The sequence below is a fragment of the Phodopus roborovskii genome, unplaced genomic scaffold (assembly GCF_943737965.1).
Source record: "Phodopus roborovskii unplaced genomic scaffold, PHOROB, whole genome shotgun sequence".
Classification (NCBI taxonomy): Eukaryota; Metazoa; Chordata; class Mammalia; order Rodentia; family Cricetidae; genus Phodopus; species Phodopus roborovskii.
Window position 1 is genome coordinate 5423222 of NW_026126413.1, and position 19692 is coordinate 5442913.

General features: G+C 41.5%; 1 protein-coding gene across 1 annotated transcript in view; it reads right to left on the bottom strand.

Annotated features, from left to right (window-relative positions):
• Positions 1–19692, bottom strand: part of Rasgrf2 (Ras protein specific guanine nucleotide releasing factor 2) — a 200098-nt gene that overhangs the window by 80194 nt on the left and 100212 nt on the right. The window contains exons 13-15 of the mRNA XM_051182963.1: positions 11546–11628; positions 7143–7391; positions 6292–6551 (exon numbers count right to left, since the gene is read on the bottom strand). Coding sequence (XP_051038920.1) covers positions 6292–6551; positions 7143–7391; positions 11546–11628 — 592 coding nt within the window. The remainder of the gene's footprint in view (positions 1–6291; positions 6552–7142; positions 7392–11545; positions 11629–19692) is intronic.

Below are 19692 nucleotides of genomic sequence, written 5' to 3' on the forward strand. Positions count from 1 at the left end.
TGAGATTGTGTGAGGTTGGATTTGAAGTGCAAAGCAAAAGATGTAGCAACTCTTGGCACTAGAGTTTGCCAGCTGTTTTGACTCTTAATGTTATGCAAAGCACATGCAAACATCTTTCAAATTAAAGATAGATCCGTGTCTTTCGTTTCCTTGCCATTTGGAACTTTTTAAGACCGGACAGCAAAGGGAACAGCAGTACCCTGACTTACACAGACATCACATGCATTTGTGCACACTCATGCACAAGCATGCATCTCCACTGTCAGACTGGTGCCTCGGTGTTCTAGCACATCTACGAAGCTACTCATATACCAATGCAAACTTTAAAAAACTAAGTCTACAATTGATTGGTCCTGTCTATTCAAAAAATGCCACAGAATCACCGTGAAATCAGACAAGTTGTCCTCAGTTTTGGATGGGGATCACATAACTGCCTTCGTGTCTGCCTTCATTCTGTCAAACAAGAAGCTCAGAAGCAGAGTCAGAGACCCCAGAGCTCAGAAGACCACACAGCAGACCGTATAACCCATCCCCGTGTAACTTTTCGCCCCCCCCCCAAACCTGATGTCTTTACCTATTTCATTTTTAATCTGGATGTGTCTGGTCACAAGTCTGTTTGACCTTAATGCATTCAGGGATGAAGTGGGAAATAAACATATGAAAAGGAATTAAAAGCAACCGAAGGGGGAAGGAAATAGAAATGTAAAGAAGTACTTAATGGAAGGACTAAGGCAGGGGGGGGGGGGTTCAGGGTACAGAGTGCTAAGGGGTCTATGTTAGCAGGCAGCTGTGCCTGGGGAGCCTGGGTACAGAGGAACTGGCATTTTTAGAGTAGAGCCTTGCCTCACTCGGCAGGCTCCTCAGCCACGTAACCTGGACTTTCTGTATCACCCAGAATGAGAGGACACAAGGAGCTGAAACTGCAAAATAGTTCTTCTAAACTCTGAGCACCCAGAGAAGCCAACTCTTAAAAAACACTCTAAACTATGTGCTTGAGGCAAACCCAGAAGGAAAGAGGCATTCGGCCTTCACTTTTGCTAATTCTGTACAGTGGGAACAAGCACCTTCCGTCCTGGTCCTCTCTGCCTACCAGTGTCAGGATGTGCACAGTCAAGGCTGCCACATAGCAAGGCTTTGAAACAGCCAAGGAGCTTCACCTGGGAGCTTGATCTACTGTTTCTCATTTGTCAAAATCTCTTCATTCTATTTGAATCTTCCAACCCATGTTAGAAGATTTATACCTAGCCCAACTGTGCTGAGAAATGGTTAGGTTACAAAACCTATGCCCTCATAAAAAATATTATGCTATTTGGAGAGTATGTTCCTTATAGAAGGATGAATTCAGCTTCCTTCCTCTGGCCCTATCTCTTGCTCATGCAAGGCCTTCTACCCTTCTGTTATTCTACCAGCAAGAAAATGTTCATCTCATGCTGGGATCTTCCTTGGACTTCTTGCCCTCTGGAAGCTCTGAAAATTAAACTTTTGTTGATTATGAATTACACAGTTTCAGATGCTATAATAGCACCAAACAGATTAGACCCTAAAATCTGTCTTCAAGCATACTGTTCCAAGGAAAAAAGCTGTGTATCCCTACGCCAAAACAATGGCCCAAGCATCCTAGACCATTGATGTGCATTCCAGGACCGAATTTGAATATCAGAACATAGTGAGCAAAGTGCTGTGTTCTCAGCACAACAGGCTGATATAGGTCATCCAATCCCAGGGAGTGATAGTCAGTGTGACATGGCTCATCCAATCACAGGGAGTGATAGTCAGTGTGACATGGCTCATCCAATCACAGAGAGTGATAGTGTGACATGGCTCATCCAATCACAGGGAGGGATAGTCAGTGTGACATGGCTCATCCAATCACAGGGAGCAGCATGAATGTGGCGGGAGCCACTGGAATGAGAGCGTGCATTTAGAAAGAAAGAAAGAAAGAAAGAAAGAAAGAAAGAAAGAAAGAAAGAAAGAAAGGAGGAAAGAAAGAAAGAAAGAAAGAAAGAAAGAAGAGAAAGAAGGAGGTCTTTTCTGCTACTAAAGGAAACATTCATATCTGTGCTGGTAGGTATTAGGGACATTAAAATGTTTCTGAAAATTATTTTTAAGCAGAAGCAGGCACCCACAGCTAAGCACTGAACCATACTCCTGACAGCCAGTTGTTGAGAGGGAGGGGGGATGAGCAAAGCAGTCAGGACTATGCTGGAGAAACCTACAGAAACAGCTGACCTGACCTAATGAGATCCACAGGGACTCCAGTCGTAAAGCGGGGGAACAAGCATTGGACTGAAACAAGCCCTGTGATTGTGGGTGCCTGGGCAGTCTATGGGCCCTCTAACAGGGGAACCAGTATTTATCCCTAGTGCACAAATGGGCTTCCGGAGCCATTCCCTATGGAGGGATACTATTTCAGCACTGATACATGCAGAAGAGCCTAGGCCTCCCCCAATTGATGTGACAGACTTTGATGATTTCCCCATGGAAGGCCTCACTATCCTTGGAGAGTGGGTGGCGGGTGAGTTGAGGGAGCTGGTGGTGGGCATGGAAGGACGGGAGAGGGAACGGGGGGGATTGGTATGTAAAATAAAATTGCTTCTAAATAAAAAATATTATTTAAAAATTATTTTTAAAAGAAGCGTCTTACATCATATCCATTAAATGCTATCTATTTCAAAATAAAATAATAACTAGTAAGTGCTGGTGGGGTTCTTTTGTACTCCTAGGAATATGAGGTCTACATTCACCATGCACATCCCTTCAAAAATTAAAAATGGAAATCACGTTTATCCCAGAAAGCCCACTTGTGGTGTGTGTGTGTGTGTGTGTGTGTGTGTGTGTGTGTGTGTGCACGCTCATGTGTGTGTGCTTGTTTGTATATGTATGTGTGTGCTCTTGTGTGTATTTGTGTTTGCATGTGCTTTCCAGGAGAACTAAGATCAGGATCTTGTAGAGATATTTACATTCATGTTTATTGCATGATTCACAGTAGTCAAAATATAGAAGTCACTCATACATCACCTGGGGGATAAATGGTAAAAAAAAAAAAATGTCATAGACGTACAGTGGAATATTATTTTCCTTAAAAATTAAGGAAATCCTTTTCACATGACATGATAGAAGCCTAGGCCAGTAAGGTAAGTGAAGGAAGTCAGTCACATAAAGCCAAAGCAGTGTAATTTCGCTTCCAATAGACTCACAGAAACTGAAACTAGAACCTAGAACAGTTCTTGCCAGAAGCTGGGGGCAGGGGAAAGGTATTGTTCAAGAGTTGGGGTTTCCTGTCCAAGAGGAAAAAGTTCTAGTGACCTGTTGGGATTGCTCAGCTTTCTTAACTTAAAAATCACCACAGCAGTAAAAAGAACAGAAAGAAGGAAAGAAAAAAAAAAAAAAAAAGACATTAGGAGGACTTTTGTTTTAATTCGCCTCAGTGTTTGGACCTCCTAGGAAAACTAGGAAGTTCTGCTGACGGGGCCCATGGTGTCAAAGCAGGGGAAGGGTATTCATAAGCAGCTGTGCCCCAGAAAGGACAGTCACTCCAGTGGCTCGTCCACACCTGTACAGTCTCATTATGCAGAACGTGCCCCGCCCCCAGGTCACGGGGCTCTCTTGGCTCCTATCAAAGACATTCCCTTGTGCTCAGCAAGGCACAATCTCCCTGTTTTCAGCCTCATGCTCTTGTCTGCACACTCATGCCACCTGCCCTTAGAGTTGCATGTGTTCTACCCACACAGCAGGTGGGTAGGGCACTGCCCTATTTCCCCCATGCAACTGCTCCAGCCACTGGAGCACTCGCTGTGTGCCTACTCTCCAGAAGAGGCCTGACTGTACATAGGGCAGCAGACCTCACCCCAGCCCTGAGATCAACCAAAGGATGCTCTGGAAGCCATGAAGAGCTGACACCAAAATCCTTCCTCCTAAAGTGCTCCGGACTGCAAAGAGTATGAGGATACAGATTGCTCCTCCTACTCACTATAGTCTGGTAAGGGGGGTGGGGCGCTACCATGCCCTGGGAACCTCCTGGACTACCCAGTTCACTGTGGCCCGGGTAACTCCCTTTATGGAAGTGATCAGACACGGGTACTGGTTAGAGCTACATCTGTTAGATAGTCCTTGCCTCATTATTTCCAAGAATTCATTGTGATTTTGCCAAGCTTGTTGTTTCAGTGATATTTTAATTACATTCCCCCATTTTTTCCTTCTTAATTGCTTACTTGTCAATTTAAAGAATTTCTTTAAAAAAAATGCCACTTTGGATGATGACAAGCACTTTAGCTAAAATTCCATTAAGTACTTCACCCAGCAAGCCTATTTAAATGATCTGAGGGAACCAGCACATACACACTTAAAGCAAGCAGTAAAGCAAGGGTCTGGGTATCCATCTGGAGACCCTCTTTGAAATCTGGGTACTGTGATTTATTGTCAGATTCTTACGTTATTATCAATAAGCAAGTCGGTTACATACAATGGGGATGCTCCTTGCTAATGTGGCTGTGAGACTAGCCTTATATCCTTCATGATAACATTGGGTTTTAAACTTAATAGCTTGGAGTCTGAACTTGGAGCTCCACCCTGCACAATGCAAGGAAGACGAGACAGTGCACCAGCTGCATTAGCTGCTTTCCTATTGCACAAAAGCAACCCAAGAAGGGAGGCTTTGCTTTAGCTCTCAGTCCTAGGCTACGTGGCAGCAGGAAAGTTGTGATAGCAGGGACGTGCCGTCGTCCATTGCTTTGTGTTCACAGTCAGGAAACAGAGAGAGGCGAATTCTGGCACTCAGCTCACTTCCTCCTTTTTATTCCAACTGGAGCTCCAGTCTCAGGGTGGGGCTGCCCAGTTAGTGTGGGGGTCCATCTCATTCAACCCAGCCCATAAACCTATCAAAGGCATCTCCAGACGTGATTCTAGACTCCATCAAGTTGACAGTCAGTGTTAGCTATTGGACTAGAGGACACAGTTCCCTGGGTGGGTCTCCTCATCCCTGCATTTCATACACACTTCCTTCCTGGTCGAGACATGGAAGACACCAGGAAGAATACCATGCAAGGCCACTGGTCTCATAGATTTTGCAGAGGTAAAGGCATTACAGAGTCCTCTCATAGGAACAACCAAGGAGGTCTAAAGGCATAAAAAAGGGAATCATTGTGCTGGTGGCCCTAATAGAGGAGGGAATGTGGAGAGCATGTAAATCAGCAACAAGTCATGTAGCACCTGCAGGCCTTGGAAGGAGAAATGTGCTTTATTCTATATGCAACAGGATGCTATTGCAGAAGGTAAGCTGGAAGCTGTATGATACAGTTCATACTCAAAAAGTCATTTTGCAGTCATACATGGTGGGCTCACACCCATAATCCCAGCTCTTAGAAACCACGGTTTCTCTGTATTGCTTTGGAGCCTGTCAGCTCTGTAGACCAGGCTGGCCTTGCACTCACAGAGATACAGAGATCAGCCTGCCTCCACCTCCTGAGTGCATGCACCACAAACGCCCTGCCCAGCTCTTAGAAACTTTAAGGCAGGAGGATTACTATGAATTTGAGAAAAACAGCCTGGGTTACAAAGTAAAACCTAGCATAAAATCAACAAAATTTGGCTGTATTGTAGAAAATTAATACTGTTTCTGCTTTGATTTGTCTCACTATACCTTTAGTGTGACCTGAAATGGCCCCTCCACCATGACCAAGCTCTTCAACTAACTTAGTGCTTCCAGGTCAGGCCACCCTCAGGAGGAAAAGGTTAGCAGGGACAGGTCCTTCATGCAGACAATGAAGAGGGAGGAAAGCGTGAACCCAAGTGCTTAGATATGTTTCCAAGGCTTATCTTTTATTCAAAACATCATAGTAGACTCTTCTTCTAATTGGCCTTTACCAAAATCCAAGAACGTTCCTGTAATATGATCTTAATGTCCTCTGTTGATGACTAACTACAACCAGCCTTTGACTATAGAGAAAGGGGGAAACTAGCTGCTCGAGGGCAATAATCTGCCAGGGTGCTCTTTCTCTGCAGAAGTAAGAAAAGTATGTGAGGAAGAGAGGAAGAGGAGAGAGAGAGAGAGAGAGAGAGAGAGAGAGAGAGAGAGAGAGAGAGAGAGAGAGAGAGAGAGCCTAGAGTTCCAAAGGAATGATGGTAGGAAATCAGGCAGTTGCAAGTGTGGAATGTTCTGGAGAAGACACTTGGCATACTTCCTTTGGGCCTGCTGCACAGTTCCCAGTGGGGTCCATCTGCATTCTCTCCTATAACCCCTGCACTTTGCTCTGGAGCAGAGGGGCCCTGTGCTAAGATGCAGTGGTACTTTACCAGCGTGAGGTGGTGGGGACGCAGTGGGACTGTGTGTGGTGGGACTGCTAGAAGATGAAGATGTGGTCAGGTCCAAGGCTCCGATCCTTGCGTTCAAAGAAGATGTCAAAGACAGTTTCCTGGCCCTGACTGGAGAGGATGTTCTGGACACGGCCAGAGGAGGTGGGGAGGAGAACTTGCGACACAGATGTGGGGATTTTCCATCCACCATGTGTTCGCTTCTGTTGTTGGGGCTCGCAGCAAAAAATAACTCTAATGACCTACAATAAAGAACAAAGGCTGTTAACAGCTTGTGGCCAAAGGAAGATGTGTCTCAGATATCATACAGCAATACACTTCATCACACTTCCACCGATGGATTTTCCTTAATCTAATTACTACAGGTGTACACGTCCTTGCTAGGAGAACACAGACAATGCCCAGGCCCTCTGATCCCTACCCACTAAGGTGTAGTAAAGTCTTTAAAGATCAGTAGCACACCATCTTTGGGGAATCTTGTTAAGCATGCCAAACTTAGGTCAGTTCCACAGCCACTGAGTCAACAGAACATCCCATTCTCAGATGATCCAGAGGCACATGAATGCTTAAGAGCATAATAATAATTAATAATAATAAATAGCAACAACAATAATACATGATGGTGATATCGTTAAAATAAAGAGCCAGCTTCCAAATAATCATAGAGTAGTCAAATGACACTTGGAGACTTTAAGCCTTTCCATGTCTTCCCTGGGGAAGTCTGAGACCTTTTACTTAACACTCCCACTGATGGAATGAGGTCAAAGGTGAACTGATAGTGATAGCTTATGGACTGCATGAGTGTAAAACTGACATTAGCACCACTGTAGTACCTGACAGGGATGGAGGTGAAAGGCCTCTTGTAGATGTCTGAGAGCTTCGCCAGCACCACGGTGGCTGTGGTGAAAATTCGGTAGGTATGCAGGAAGGTGTTGAGGAAATCAATGCTCAGAAACCGCAAGTCTGTCAGCCGCTCCAAGAGACGCTCCACGCTGGCGTACCGGATCTGGGGCACTTTGCAGGAGTTGAGTGTTTTACTGAAACAGATGTCAGTGTCGTCTTTATGAAGACGGGCATCAGACCTACATGCAAAGCAGGAACGTGTGAGCAAAGCGGCTGGAGTTTCTGCCTCAGCCCTGAGTGCTGCAGTGTCTGTAAATGCACACTCATGTGAGGCTTCCCGTGTTTTCCACAGATGACAAAGCAATGTGCAGGTGGTATGACATGCCACAGATGTGTTTGGGAACATTGTGTGCCACCATGACATTCTAATTTGAGGAGGCTAGGACGAATTATGGAGGTTGAAGTGACAGGTGATTTTACTGTGTGGATTCCTTCTTGCTCTAATTCAACATGCTTTATTAGAAAGATGATACCAAAGTCTCTTTTAGTAGAAGGAAAAAACATTTCTCATGTACTTTAAGCAGAGGTCAGAAGTGTGTTTAAAACAGAGTGGTGACAAACCCCAGTGCTGTGTAAGATATTAGGATACATTATATTATAAATATGTAACAGCAGTATACAAAATATAATTTACTGTTTTACCTTTTAGAATGAGCTCTTTGATTTTTCCATTATACTGCTTTCATTTTAACTTATTATGCGCTTCCAATGTTTTCCTATATTTAATTTCTCATCACCTTTAACAATTTTCCTTTTCCTTTACATTCTTTTTTATTTTTCCTTTTATTTATTTACTTTTTTATATTTATTTATTTATGTGAGGAGATGCACATGGAAGTCAGAGGATAACTGTAGGAATGAGCTCTCTCCTTCCACCATGTGGATCCCAGGATCAAACTCGGGTCATTGGGCTAAAGATTCCATCATGCCGGTCCCAGGGGTCACTGGGCTGTAGATGTCCTTACCCACTCTGCCATCATGCTGGACTTTCTCTTCCTTTTCCTAACTTCTTGAATTGAATGCATAATTGTTTTATTTTATTCTTTCTAGCTTATTAATAGGCTTAAAGTTTTGACACAATTTAGCTTGCAAACTGGCATGCTAAGTTTGCATCCTGTTTTCAATATTCTGCACTATAGGAAATGAATCCTTTAAAAAAAAAAATAATTTGGGTAGTACTCCCCTGGGCAGTATCTAGTACTGACTACCTTTCTATAAAACCATCCTGCATCTGCTGCCCTAACTTCTGCAAGAGGCCATTCACTAGCAGCCTCTCTAGGAGGGCCACACTGGACACCCCTGTAGCCTTCACTTCCTTGCAAATGCTCTTGTCCTCCTCAGGAAAACATCAGAATAGTCCTGGCTTTCACTGGTTTGTTAAAGGACATGTGCAGAGCCTGTGACTTTTGGAGAGACAACTTCTTGCTAAGAACCCACTGGCTTTGTTATGAGAGCTCCTGCTTAGGTCTTTTAATGCTTTGGAGAATTTTAAATTATACACTTATTATCTTTGGGATAAGCAAGAATCAATAACTCTCTTAGCTTGCTCTGGCACGAAGTGTGCAAGCCTAGGTGAAAAGCACTTTGTAGCATCGAAGAGCATTTGAAATGGCTAGCCTACCTTTGCAGAGGACTTGGCCAACGGCAGGTCGCCTGCTGACTTCATTCACATTATTGATTTTGGAAATATACTAGTATGTCTTTGGAGGTTTTATTTCAAAAACAAACAAACAAAACACTGATCTTTCATCCAATTACTACATGATCCTCAACCAACAGTCAATTTCTGGGTCTTGAGTTCTCATTTGCCAAATGACTTGGGTGACTTTTATGAATTAATCAGTCTGTCTGGAACAGTTGAATAAAATAGTCGTTTCTGCTCTCACACTTTTTCTTATCAAAATCTCTGTCTTCTAAGAAAGACAAGGTCAAATGCTATTAAAGTCTACATACCATTTCAAGGGATGTTTCATGTAATAGCTGTCACTATTTTGCATCCTAAATAGTTTTGAGCTTTGCATCTTTTTCACTATAATTAGTTTGTATAAAACACTAGGAGAGGAAAATGTGTTGCAGCCAGCATGAGATTAAGTTAAGCTAATTACACCACTGTCCTTCAAATTTGTGATTATATTTTCATTTTAAGAAAAGAAATTAAAGATTATGAAATTACTTAATTTTCTTTTATTATACTGACTAGGCTCTTCATGATTTGCCAAGAGACTCTCAAGACAGCCACGGTGTGTTACTTAAACCTCTACTGCAATAGAAGCCCCTTGGTAAACAGGTAAAAAGCAATCTTGACAGATCAAAGCCAAATCACCCATGATAATCGATGAGTTTTAAAAGGAAGTGCTTATGAAGTGATGTCATGGCAGTAACAAGATGTGGTTATGTTAGGATATTTTTCCTTTTAACTCTGAAAAATGTTGATTTTTTACCCCCTGCCTCTCCAGTGACAGGTAGCCATGGAGACAGGTGTACAGGGAAGCAGAATACAGCCCTTAAGATATGTTTTCCTCTAGTTTAAGAGAGGCTGGGCAAGCTTGCAGGGATAAATAAAGGCATCACCCTTCTCTGTGGCATAGGACTATACCAAGTGTTGCGTGGTAGCCCTGGCAGGTCAGCAGGCCCCCTTAAGTGTCACTTCTGTGAATTCAAAGGCAGAAATGTTTGTATGAAAGTGGTTATGCTGATGAGAATGGACAGGGACACTGTCATGGTAGGGAACAGTAAATGCATGCATCATTGGCCATGAGGGTCAGACTCACAACTGAGGTTTCCATTAACTTTGGAAGTCAACACACGGTAGATATGCAGTTGCCTTGGGTTCCATGGGCTTTGAACTTACCTACAATGTCTGACTTACCATTATGACTATAAAGCAACATGGATTTTCAAATATGTATTATTTGTGAAATCAGAGTTTTATCATAAAAATTAATAAGAAAATTCTATTCAAAAATAAAACATAATTTAAACCTGACTTAATATTCTATACTTGTTGAGTATTCAGATATTTTAATTAATTCAAAAAGAAATTTTTAAGTAAAAAAACCTAAGAAATTCAATGCAAACAGAATCTTTGCCATAGTTTTAAACATAGTTCTCCCCAAAACATTTTAAAATTGACTAAAACATGATACTATTTGCAAATTTTATGCTAATGTTTTTCTAGTATTGCAGTCTCTGTCTTTATGTGATGTAACAGCAAGTTCTATGACTGTTCTTATACACTGGAGTCATGCTAACATGCCTCTGAAGTGTAAGACCACCCTTCCATAGGTAACATTGTAGTTTGTCTCAGTATGGCAGCTCAGATCTGAAAATATCCATACAGGAGAGATGAAAGAAATGTTCTTATTTCCAAATAACTTTAAAACATATAACCAAGTTGTTTTTTAAAAAGATATTCTACTCTTCTACTGAAGAGATTGCTCAGTGGTTAAGAACTGTGATCTGGGCTCAATTTCCAACATCAACATGGTGGCTCACAGCCATCTGTAACTCCAGTCCCAGGGGAGCTGACCCCATCTAGTGGCCTCCCAGGGCACTGCATGCACATGGTGCACAGACATACATGCATGCAAACACCCATTCACATACAATTAAAACACGGAAAAAATGTGGAACACAAATAACCAGAAATAAAATGAGAACAAGAAACAATTTCTCCCCTAGTTTCTGATTTTGAAAATGAAATAGCAACAGACCATTGATACAGAGCATTCTAGCATGCATAACTAGGAGCTCTTGATAGAGCTCCCAATTCTAAACTACAGCCTCCTAGTGATCCACTTACACTACAAGATTTGCTCTGTTGAAATATGGACAAGATCGCAGCACGAACCAATGGCATCTGAGCAAAGCCAGGCACATGCAATGAGCAGACAGTGCCACATTCATGCCAGCTGAAGACTGTCAGGTGTGTTCAATGCCTAAACCTGGCTCTATAGCCAAATCTAAGGGAGAGGATTCATACTCACTGGTATGATGCCAAATAAGCCAGCCACACCTTCATCCACCCCCTGACCTTGAGCACTTTTTAATATTGAGCTTGAACATCTTGGCAGGATTTTTGTCCTGGGTAAGGGTATATGTTAATCATATGAACACAGATCTCAATGCTATCTGCCAATAGGCTGTGAATCTGAAAAGGCATTTTGATATCAGTTATTGTTAGTTATAATTTAATGTGAGTTATTCCATGACTGACAAAATGGACCCTCTTCAGAAGAGGCAGAATCCTACTGACAATATTCTATTCAAGGTTTCTCATTCTGTGTCAATCTGATCTTGGTTAAAATGGAAGGAGAAGGGTTGTTGCACTTACTTAATCATATGTGGCACAGTAACTTTGGAATTCTCTTCGAAGACTATAGTCATTAGACCATTACATCGTATATTGTCCACACACTGTGGGGGAGAAAAAGGCAATTAAAACCCACATAAAAACTCATGCAGGTCATAGATAATTCCTCATATGTTTATGTTTTACACACACACATACACACACACACACAGAGAGAGAGAACAGATAGATGCTACACATTAATGAACTCAATCCATACTATATATTTTTTAATTCAAATGAATTTGTTAATGAAACAATTAATTCAATACTATGCATGTAATCCAATTGTGTCAGTCAAATGCATGACAAAATACTGGTGGGTAGTTATAAGGGATGTATTTTCTCAGAGTGTGCTTCCTTCTTGTTATTGTTATGGAAGTTGGGAATCAAACATGGGACCTTGCACATACCAAGCAAGCACTCCTCCACCCCACCCCCAGCTCTTCAGCACCCATTTCTTATGATTCTTACCACAATATCACTATGTTACAATTGTGTGTCAATCAAAACACTAAGCAGGAAGTTTGTACCTTTGATCCCAGCTATAGTCATTTTCTGCAACCAACCGCAAATATAGAGTAGTCAGATTTAAGTGGCATTTGGATGGAAATCGTCTTGTACTAGCAAGCTCTGTGCCCACATCTCAGATGTCTTTTTTGCCAATAAATCCCCACATTTCACTAGTTTGCCTAGCAGTTTCTGTTGGCACCATGTGGAGTTTATGAAGAAGCAGAATGTAATTTCTTCTGTTTCTGACGCACCTAACACTCTGTAACAACTTTTTCTCTTTTCTAAGAGAACTCAGAAATTTTGGTTAATTCCCAAATTTTTGCGTATGTATGCTTTATTGATTTAAAATCTTCTTCTGCAATTACTTTGGGTTAAAGGAGAACTCATATGAATTATAAATATTCTTTTTGGATAAATCAATAAAAAAGATGTACACAAATAGTAAAATAAAAACTTAATTCTAGTCACAATGATGCAACACAGAGCTAGTAACTGTAATTAAATGGTGCAGAGAATGTTATTATAACATGACCTCACATACGCCTTAATTTTAGGGCCTAACCTCGTCCTCAGTGTCAAAATGAAAGAGTGACAGTGTGTGTAAGAGATTAGATCATTGAGTGTTTGATCAACTTGGCCTTTAAGTCAAGTCAAATGAGTCATTTTTTTTCTTTCAAATCTTGTTTCCCTCAAATATTTTATGTCATTATTTGAGCTACCAGGAAGAAAGGCACCATACCCAGGAAAATGAAGTTTTCCTTTATGCATTTTCTTAAACTATAACACTGGGAAATAACTTTAAGTTCTGTTTCTTCACACAAATACTTAGTTTGTTAGATATCAATTTACTTATATGTGTTTATAGGTGAATTTAGGCTTTACCTAACTCTACAAGGTTGACACTAAAAATTCAGGACAAGTCAAGACAGGACAGATTAGAGCAGATATGGATAAAATATAGAAAACAATCAGCTAAAGCTAAGTATGAAACCACCACACTAATGCAAGTCTAAACATTAGCTATAAGTAATCCTCAAAATAACTGTGGTATGGGGAACCAAATCAAAGGTGAACACACTAGAAGATACACAATTCACAGTTTGCCAGAATTCCAATGAGACCTAGTCCAAGATAAGAGGGACAATGCTATGTAGGTTGTCATAAAGAAAATATTAAATAGTACATGATACAATGCTCTCAACACCTTTAAAGTAACTACAAGTATAGCCAAATTTCTTTTAGAAACATCTTGGAGTCCAAGTGAGAACCCCTATGCTGGACTCCAGAGAATATGGCCCAGATGTGGCTTCCCAAGCCTCACACTCTCCAGAAAGCTGAAGGTGCTACACATCTAGTTCACATAAGTCTTAGGTCATTGGAAAGTGAAAATATCGCCCACCCCCCATTCCTGAGCCAGCAGCACTGAATATGCCCAGTTTTGGGGTGTGTTCACCAGTGAGCCAAGCTGCCATAGGCATAGCCTTTACAGGACAGTTCTCAGGGCCTGATGGTGTCCTGGTGACCCCACTGCACAAGTTATAATGAAGATAAGTAAGGGAATGGTGAGGATCAGCTGGAGTCAGACAATGAGAACTGAGGACTTCTAAGCAGTTCCTTTTATTGGGCCATCTAAACCAGACTCATGGAGATACTCATTGTAAAGGGGATGAAAACACAGAGCCCCATGAGGCCATTAGAACAACATTCTGAGTTGATAAATGAAATGATGAATGCTTCCCGGGAGATGGATTGTGGGAGTGAAAAGGAAAGTGAGATACTTTGAAAAAAATGTAAGAAAAGATGATTAGCTAAAGCATAAAACCAAGAAAAGTCAATGATAAAAGCCAAAGACGACCTTACTATACTATAATTTAAAGGATGGAAGAAAGGGAGGGGGAGGAGAATATGAGGGATCAGGAAGGTCGAGTTGGGGGAAGAACAGAAAAGGAGAGCAAGGAAAGAGATACCTTCATAGAGTGAGCTGTTTTAATGAGAAATCTAGCACTAGAAAAATCTCAAGGAATCCACAAGGATGACCTCTACTAAGGATCTAAGCAATAGTAGAGAGGCTACCTTAAATGTCCTTCCCGTATAAGGAGATTTATGACTACCTTAAATGCCACCATACACCCTTCATCCAGTAGCTGATGGAAGCAGAAGCAGACATGCACAGCTAAGCACTTCGTCAAACTCCTGGAGTTCAATTGTAGGAGAGGAGGAGCAATTAGCAAAGGGGTCAAGATCATGCTGGGGAACCTCACAGAAGCAGCTGACTTGAGCAAGTGGGAGCTCACGGACCCCAGACTGACAACAGCATAGGACCGAAACAGGTCCCCTGAACATGGGTGTCAGTTGTAGGGCTTGGGTAATCTATGGGGATGCTGTCAGTGGAACCAGTATTTATCCCTAGTGCACAAATGGGCTTTGGGAGATCATTCTCTATGGAGGGTTACTCCCTCAGCCTAGATACATGGGGGAGGGCCTAGGTCCTGCCCCAAATGATGTGACAGACTTTGATGATTCCCCATTGGAGGCCTCACCTTTCCTGAAGAGTGAATGGGGGGATGGTGGAAGGAATGGTAGGACATGAGGGAGAGGGAACTGGGATTGGTATGTAAATTAAGATGGAATAAAATAAAATTAAAAAAACATTTCTGATGCCAATAGTGATGATGATGGTGATGATAGTGATGGTAATGATGATGGTGATGAAGATAGTGATGGTGATGATGTTTAGTCCGTGTCCTTGGGTTAAAATGGAGTTTGACCAAAACTAGTCTATCTTTTGAATTGTTGAGAACACCAAGAAGTTACATTCAGTATAAATCCTGGGGTCTTTACAAATGGGTACGTCGTACCTGCACATTTAACATACTTATTATGGGCTAAGAGTTAGAATACTCTGGTAAAAGCAACTCTCTAAAAAAGGGTTTAACTTGGCTCACAAGGTACATTCCACAATGGGCAGGGAAGTCAAGATGCAAGAGCTTGAAGCAGTTGATCCCGCTGCCTCCACAGTCAAATGGCAGACAATGGATAAATGGGAACCAGTGCTCAGGTCACTTTCTTCATTGAATATAGTCTGGGATCCTCTGCTCAGGGAACTGTCCTGCTCATGATCACAATGAGTCTTCCTTCACCACTTAATAAGACAATCCCACAGGCATGAGCAGAAGCTCAGTACCCCTCAGGGATTCTAATATCTATCAAGTTGACAATTAGCATCATCATACAACACTTTTGCAATAGAAAATGGGGGGAGGGTATTTATTATCTTATCAAACTATGTGTTGGGGCATGTGATAATCATGAAAGGGTTTTATGGTAAGAAGCTGCAAATAACCAGGGAGAGGAAGGATCTTTCTTCCCTGAAACCTTTCCAGCTACTCTTACCACTTCCTTCTTTTCCCGGTGTCCTTGACATGCATTGAGGTCACCACTTGAGTAGTCAACACAGAAAGTAAGAGAGTGAAGAGATGATGACCTGTATAACAATGAGCAATGTTGCCTCATTTTTTTTTTAAATATTCTAAACAAATGGCATGGTTACGTAGACAACAGCTCTCATGATGATTGTTCAAGCAAGAACAGAGTTGAGGCCACAACCTTTTGAAATCACAAACATCCAGCCTAGAGTTCCCTACAGCCCCACAGAGGCAAGCATTCCGCTCAACTGGACCCAGTCAAAAAGGAGCAGCAGGCAAAAGAGATGGTGGAAGTCTCTCTCTCTCTCTCTCTCTCTCTCTCTCTCTCTCTCTCTCTCTCTCACACACACACACACACACACAGAGAGAGAGAGAGAGAGAGAGAGAGAGAGAGAGAATACAAAGAAACAGCTATACCTCCTCCAAGATAGGAGTGACAAACAGATTTAACTAATTTCTTGGGGATTTTCAGCCCCACTCCCTACAGAACACAGGGATTGGGTGAGTTCATAGTCTGGACAGCCAGCAAATACACCTTTGAAGAGGGGCTCAAAAGGTATCTCACATGTGCAGGACCAAGTCAGAGAATATAAGAGGGAGGAGCATTCCTGAACCCCATGGAAGCTGTAAAAGAAACCAGGGAACCAGGGCATCTTAGAATCCTACAGGCTAACTCTGCCCCCTCTTTCCCTGAAGACCAGAAGAAAAGTTTTCCTCTCCCTTCTTGAAATAGGGAACCAATAGGAAAGGGATCTTAAGACCAGTCCTCCCAGCTCCTAGGAAACAGATTTGTTTCTATAGAAACCAAAGCAGCTGTGATGTGTTGTCACCATGACAAAAGTGTAAGATGAGACCACTCCAAGGAGACAACATAGAGTACTTTTCCATCCTCAGCATAAGGAACAAGCACTGTGCCTGCCTCATCTTCATCTACCCCATCAATGGTCCAGGAGCAGTGAGTTACTCAGGGAAGACTTTGCAGGCTGAAACAGAAAAGGCACAAGCAAAGACTCTTGACCACACCCAGCACCACACAGAATGCTGCAGAATCTGTGAAAATAGCCAGGTGGTGGTAAACACCTTTAATCCCAGCACTCTGAAGACAGAGGCAGGAAGAGCTCTGTGAGTTTGAGGCCAGGCTAATCTACAGAGCTAGTTCCATGACAAAGAAACTCTGTCTCAGGGGGAAAAAAAATCAGTGAAACAAGAAGTGTTTCTTTTCCAACTCTGATAGATATACATTTGGATACTTCTTTGGCTGAAATAAACTTAATTTTTTAGGAAACATGTAATTCTATGAAGGAGATTAAATGGAAACACAACGCCCAAAACTACCACAATAATAATAATAATAATAATAATAATAATAATAAGAAGAAGAAGAAGAAGAAGAAGAAGAAGAAGAAGAAGAAGAAGAAGTCTCTGTGTCATTATTCGTGGGCTGGCAGCCCTGATGAGAAACTGCCACTACAAGGTTGCAACTTAAGATAAGTGTTCATATCCAAAAGAAGAAATTTAAGTGACAGTTCTTAGACAGCTCATCCAAGGTCGGGTTTCTCTTATAAATCTTTCCAGTTCACTGTGTGGAGCATTACAGTTATTTTCAACAGTTATGAAAAGAAACTTTCACTTACAATCAAGTTTCAAAAAATACAAATATACAGGTAGTTGGAACTATAGTTCAAAAGTACATATATTAAGTAGTGACATTTCACTTATACAAAATGTCTCTGACAAATGCTACACACTCTCCAGTCATCTATGGGACAGCCAAATGGAGGAATAAATAGATGAAAGATAGACGGGTGCTATGTAGATAAATGATAGGTAGATGACATGTAGACAGACTTGATAGATAGATAGATAGATAATAGATGGGTGGATCTTGTCATAACAGGAGAGTGGTTTTCTCTAGCTCTATCTCAGTCAGCTTTCAACTTTTATCTCACTTCTTTTTAGAGTCTTGAATAATACAACATTGAAAGGAGGTACCATTTTAGACAAAAGCTAAGCCATAACAGAATTTGCACATGGAAGTAGGTATACAAGTGGAGGGTGTGGTATAAACAACAGATCCTTTGTATCTCTGGATTCTACATCCATGCTTCAGTAAACTGTGGATGAGAAACACTGGAGGGAAATTTCATCTCTATACATGAAGCTTTATCTTTGCCATTATTCCTTAAACAGTACAGTGTATCAATGATGCAGCAAACAGTATGTGTATCAGTGGCAGTTGACAGTGTTGCTCTAAGTGTTGGTTCAGGATTTGTCAGTGTTCCAGAGACGACTCAAAGTATGCATTGTGCAGGTTTTGTACAGACAGTCCATTTTATACAAGGGACTTGAGCATCCCTAAATGTTGAGATCCTGTGGATCTCACATTTCCCACATCCCACAGATGCTGAAGGAAAAGGGAATTCATCATTCTAAAGCACAAACCTTACATGTTGGGGAGAAATAACTGTGCCTGGGGAAAATGAATACTATTTTATAGTTCAGAAGAAATGCACAAAAAATAACCAGCTGTCAAGTGGCTTTAACATCATATTGAATTTGTGTAAGTTACAATAAACCTCAGAATTAATAGGATAATAAAAGTGGTCCCTATAGTTTAGCTCATTTAACATGTCTTAGATTTCTATGGTCTGTCTGTGTGTGTGTGTGAGAGAGAGAGGGGGGTGAGAGAGGGAGAAGGGGAGAGAGAGAGAGAGAGAGAGAGAAAGAGAGAGAGAGAACATGTCAACCCAAATGTGGAGGTCAGAGGACAGCTTGTAGGAGTCAGTTCTCTCCTTCCACTGTGTGAGTCTCTTGCATTAAACTCGGGTCATTAGGCTTAGCAGTAATACCTTTACCCATTGAGACGTCAGCCCTTGACTAAGGTCTATGTGATAAGAGACAGGCAGACAGACAGACAGAGAGACAGACACACACACACACACACACACACACACAGAGAGAGAGAGAGAGAGAGAGAGGGGGAGAGAGAGAGAGAGAGAGAGAGGGAGAGATGATATGAGACAGCTGGTTTGCAGAGTGCTCATGGTTTCTGCAGGTTCTGTCCACCGCTCGCTGCTTTACTGTGTACTGTGTCATCATATTGTTTTCGATTCTCAATGCTTACAGGTAGTAGGAAGAAGTATTTGATTCTACTTTTCTTTGAATTCACCAATGTAATGTTAAAGTCCAAAATTGATTTCAGGGTAGCTATTTTATGAAGGAAGGCATGACCAGTGTGCTACAAATTTTCCACAGAGGTCCAAACTTTGACACAAAATACCCAAGCCAAGAAGTTTGGAGAATTTTAATTCTTCATTTTAACTAATTTTCATAATTGCTTCAGAATCTGTTAAATGTACCATTATGCATGTGAGAGAGACAAGCACTGATAAGTGTGCTTCACTGAAAGGAATGGTCAAATCTGTGTCTCAAGTCCTTCCCTATAAATAGATGAAAGAGGGAAGAATTATTGGTTGAGATCATTAGCTATTTGTATGTTTTGTTGAAGGCGCCAACAGTTAATTATGGCTCTACTGGTGTAACTAAAGGTGTAATTAATCACTCAAGTAATTGTTCCTCCTTAAAATTACAGCTTTGAGGACAGAGACCTGGCAAAGCTGAAAGTCTTAGATTTTGTAGAGTTCCTTCTGTGAAAGTGGAACCCTCTCTCTTCTCGGGAACTGTGTGACTGTCTTAAGTAAGACCCATATGTGATTAGTGTCACATAATAACCTAGCACTGGGGCTTCGACTCAGTGCTTAGCTCAGCGAAAGCTCAGATGCAAAACTGTAAAAGACAAAATAACAGAGACCATATTCAAAATCTGAATTGAAAGAAAGTGTTAAGTCTAGTCTACAAAGATAGCTTCCGTGAATTAACGTTCAACTGCCTTAAACAGGCAAGAAGTAGAAATAGCAAGGAATGCTAATCTCTTAGGTGATTACAAAGACATAAATTAAAACCACTGGAAGGCAAACCTAATTTTCCATCAATCTGGATGATATGGCGATATGTCATGGCTAGCATTTAGCACGACTTAGTGACCTAGATACTGTATTGATGGCATGAAGAATAACGGCTTGCTTTGGGGGGGGTGGTAGTGATATTAGGGATCAAACCTACGACACCATACACAAGAGGCAGGTACTCTACCTATATCCCCTATGCAGCTGACTTTAATATTTCCTGAAG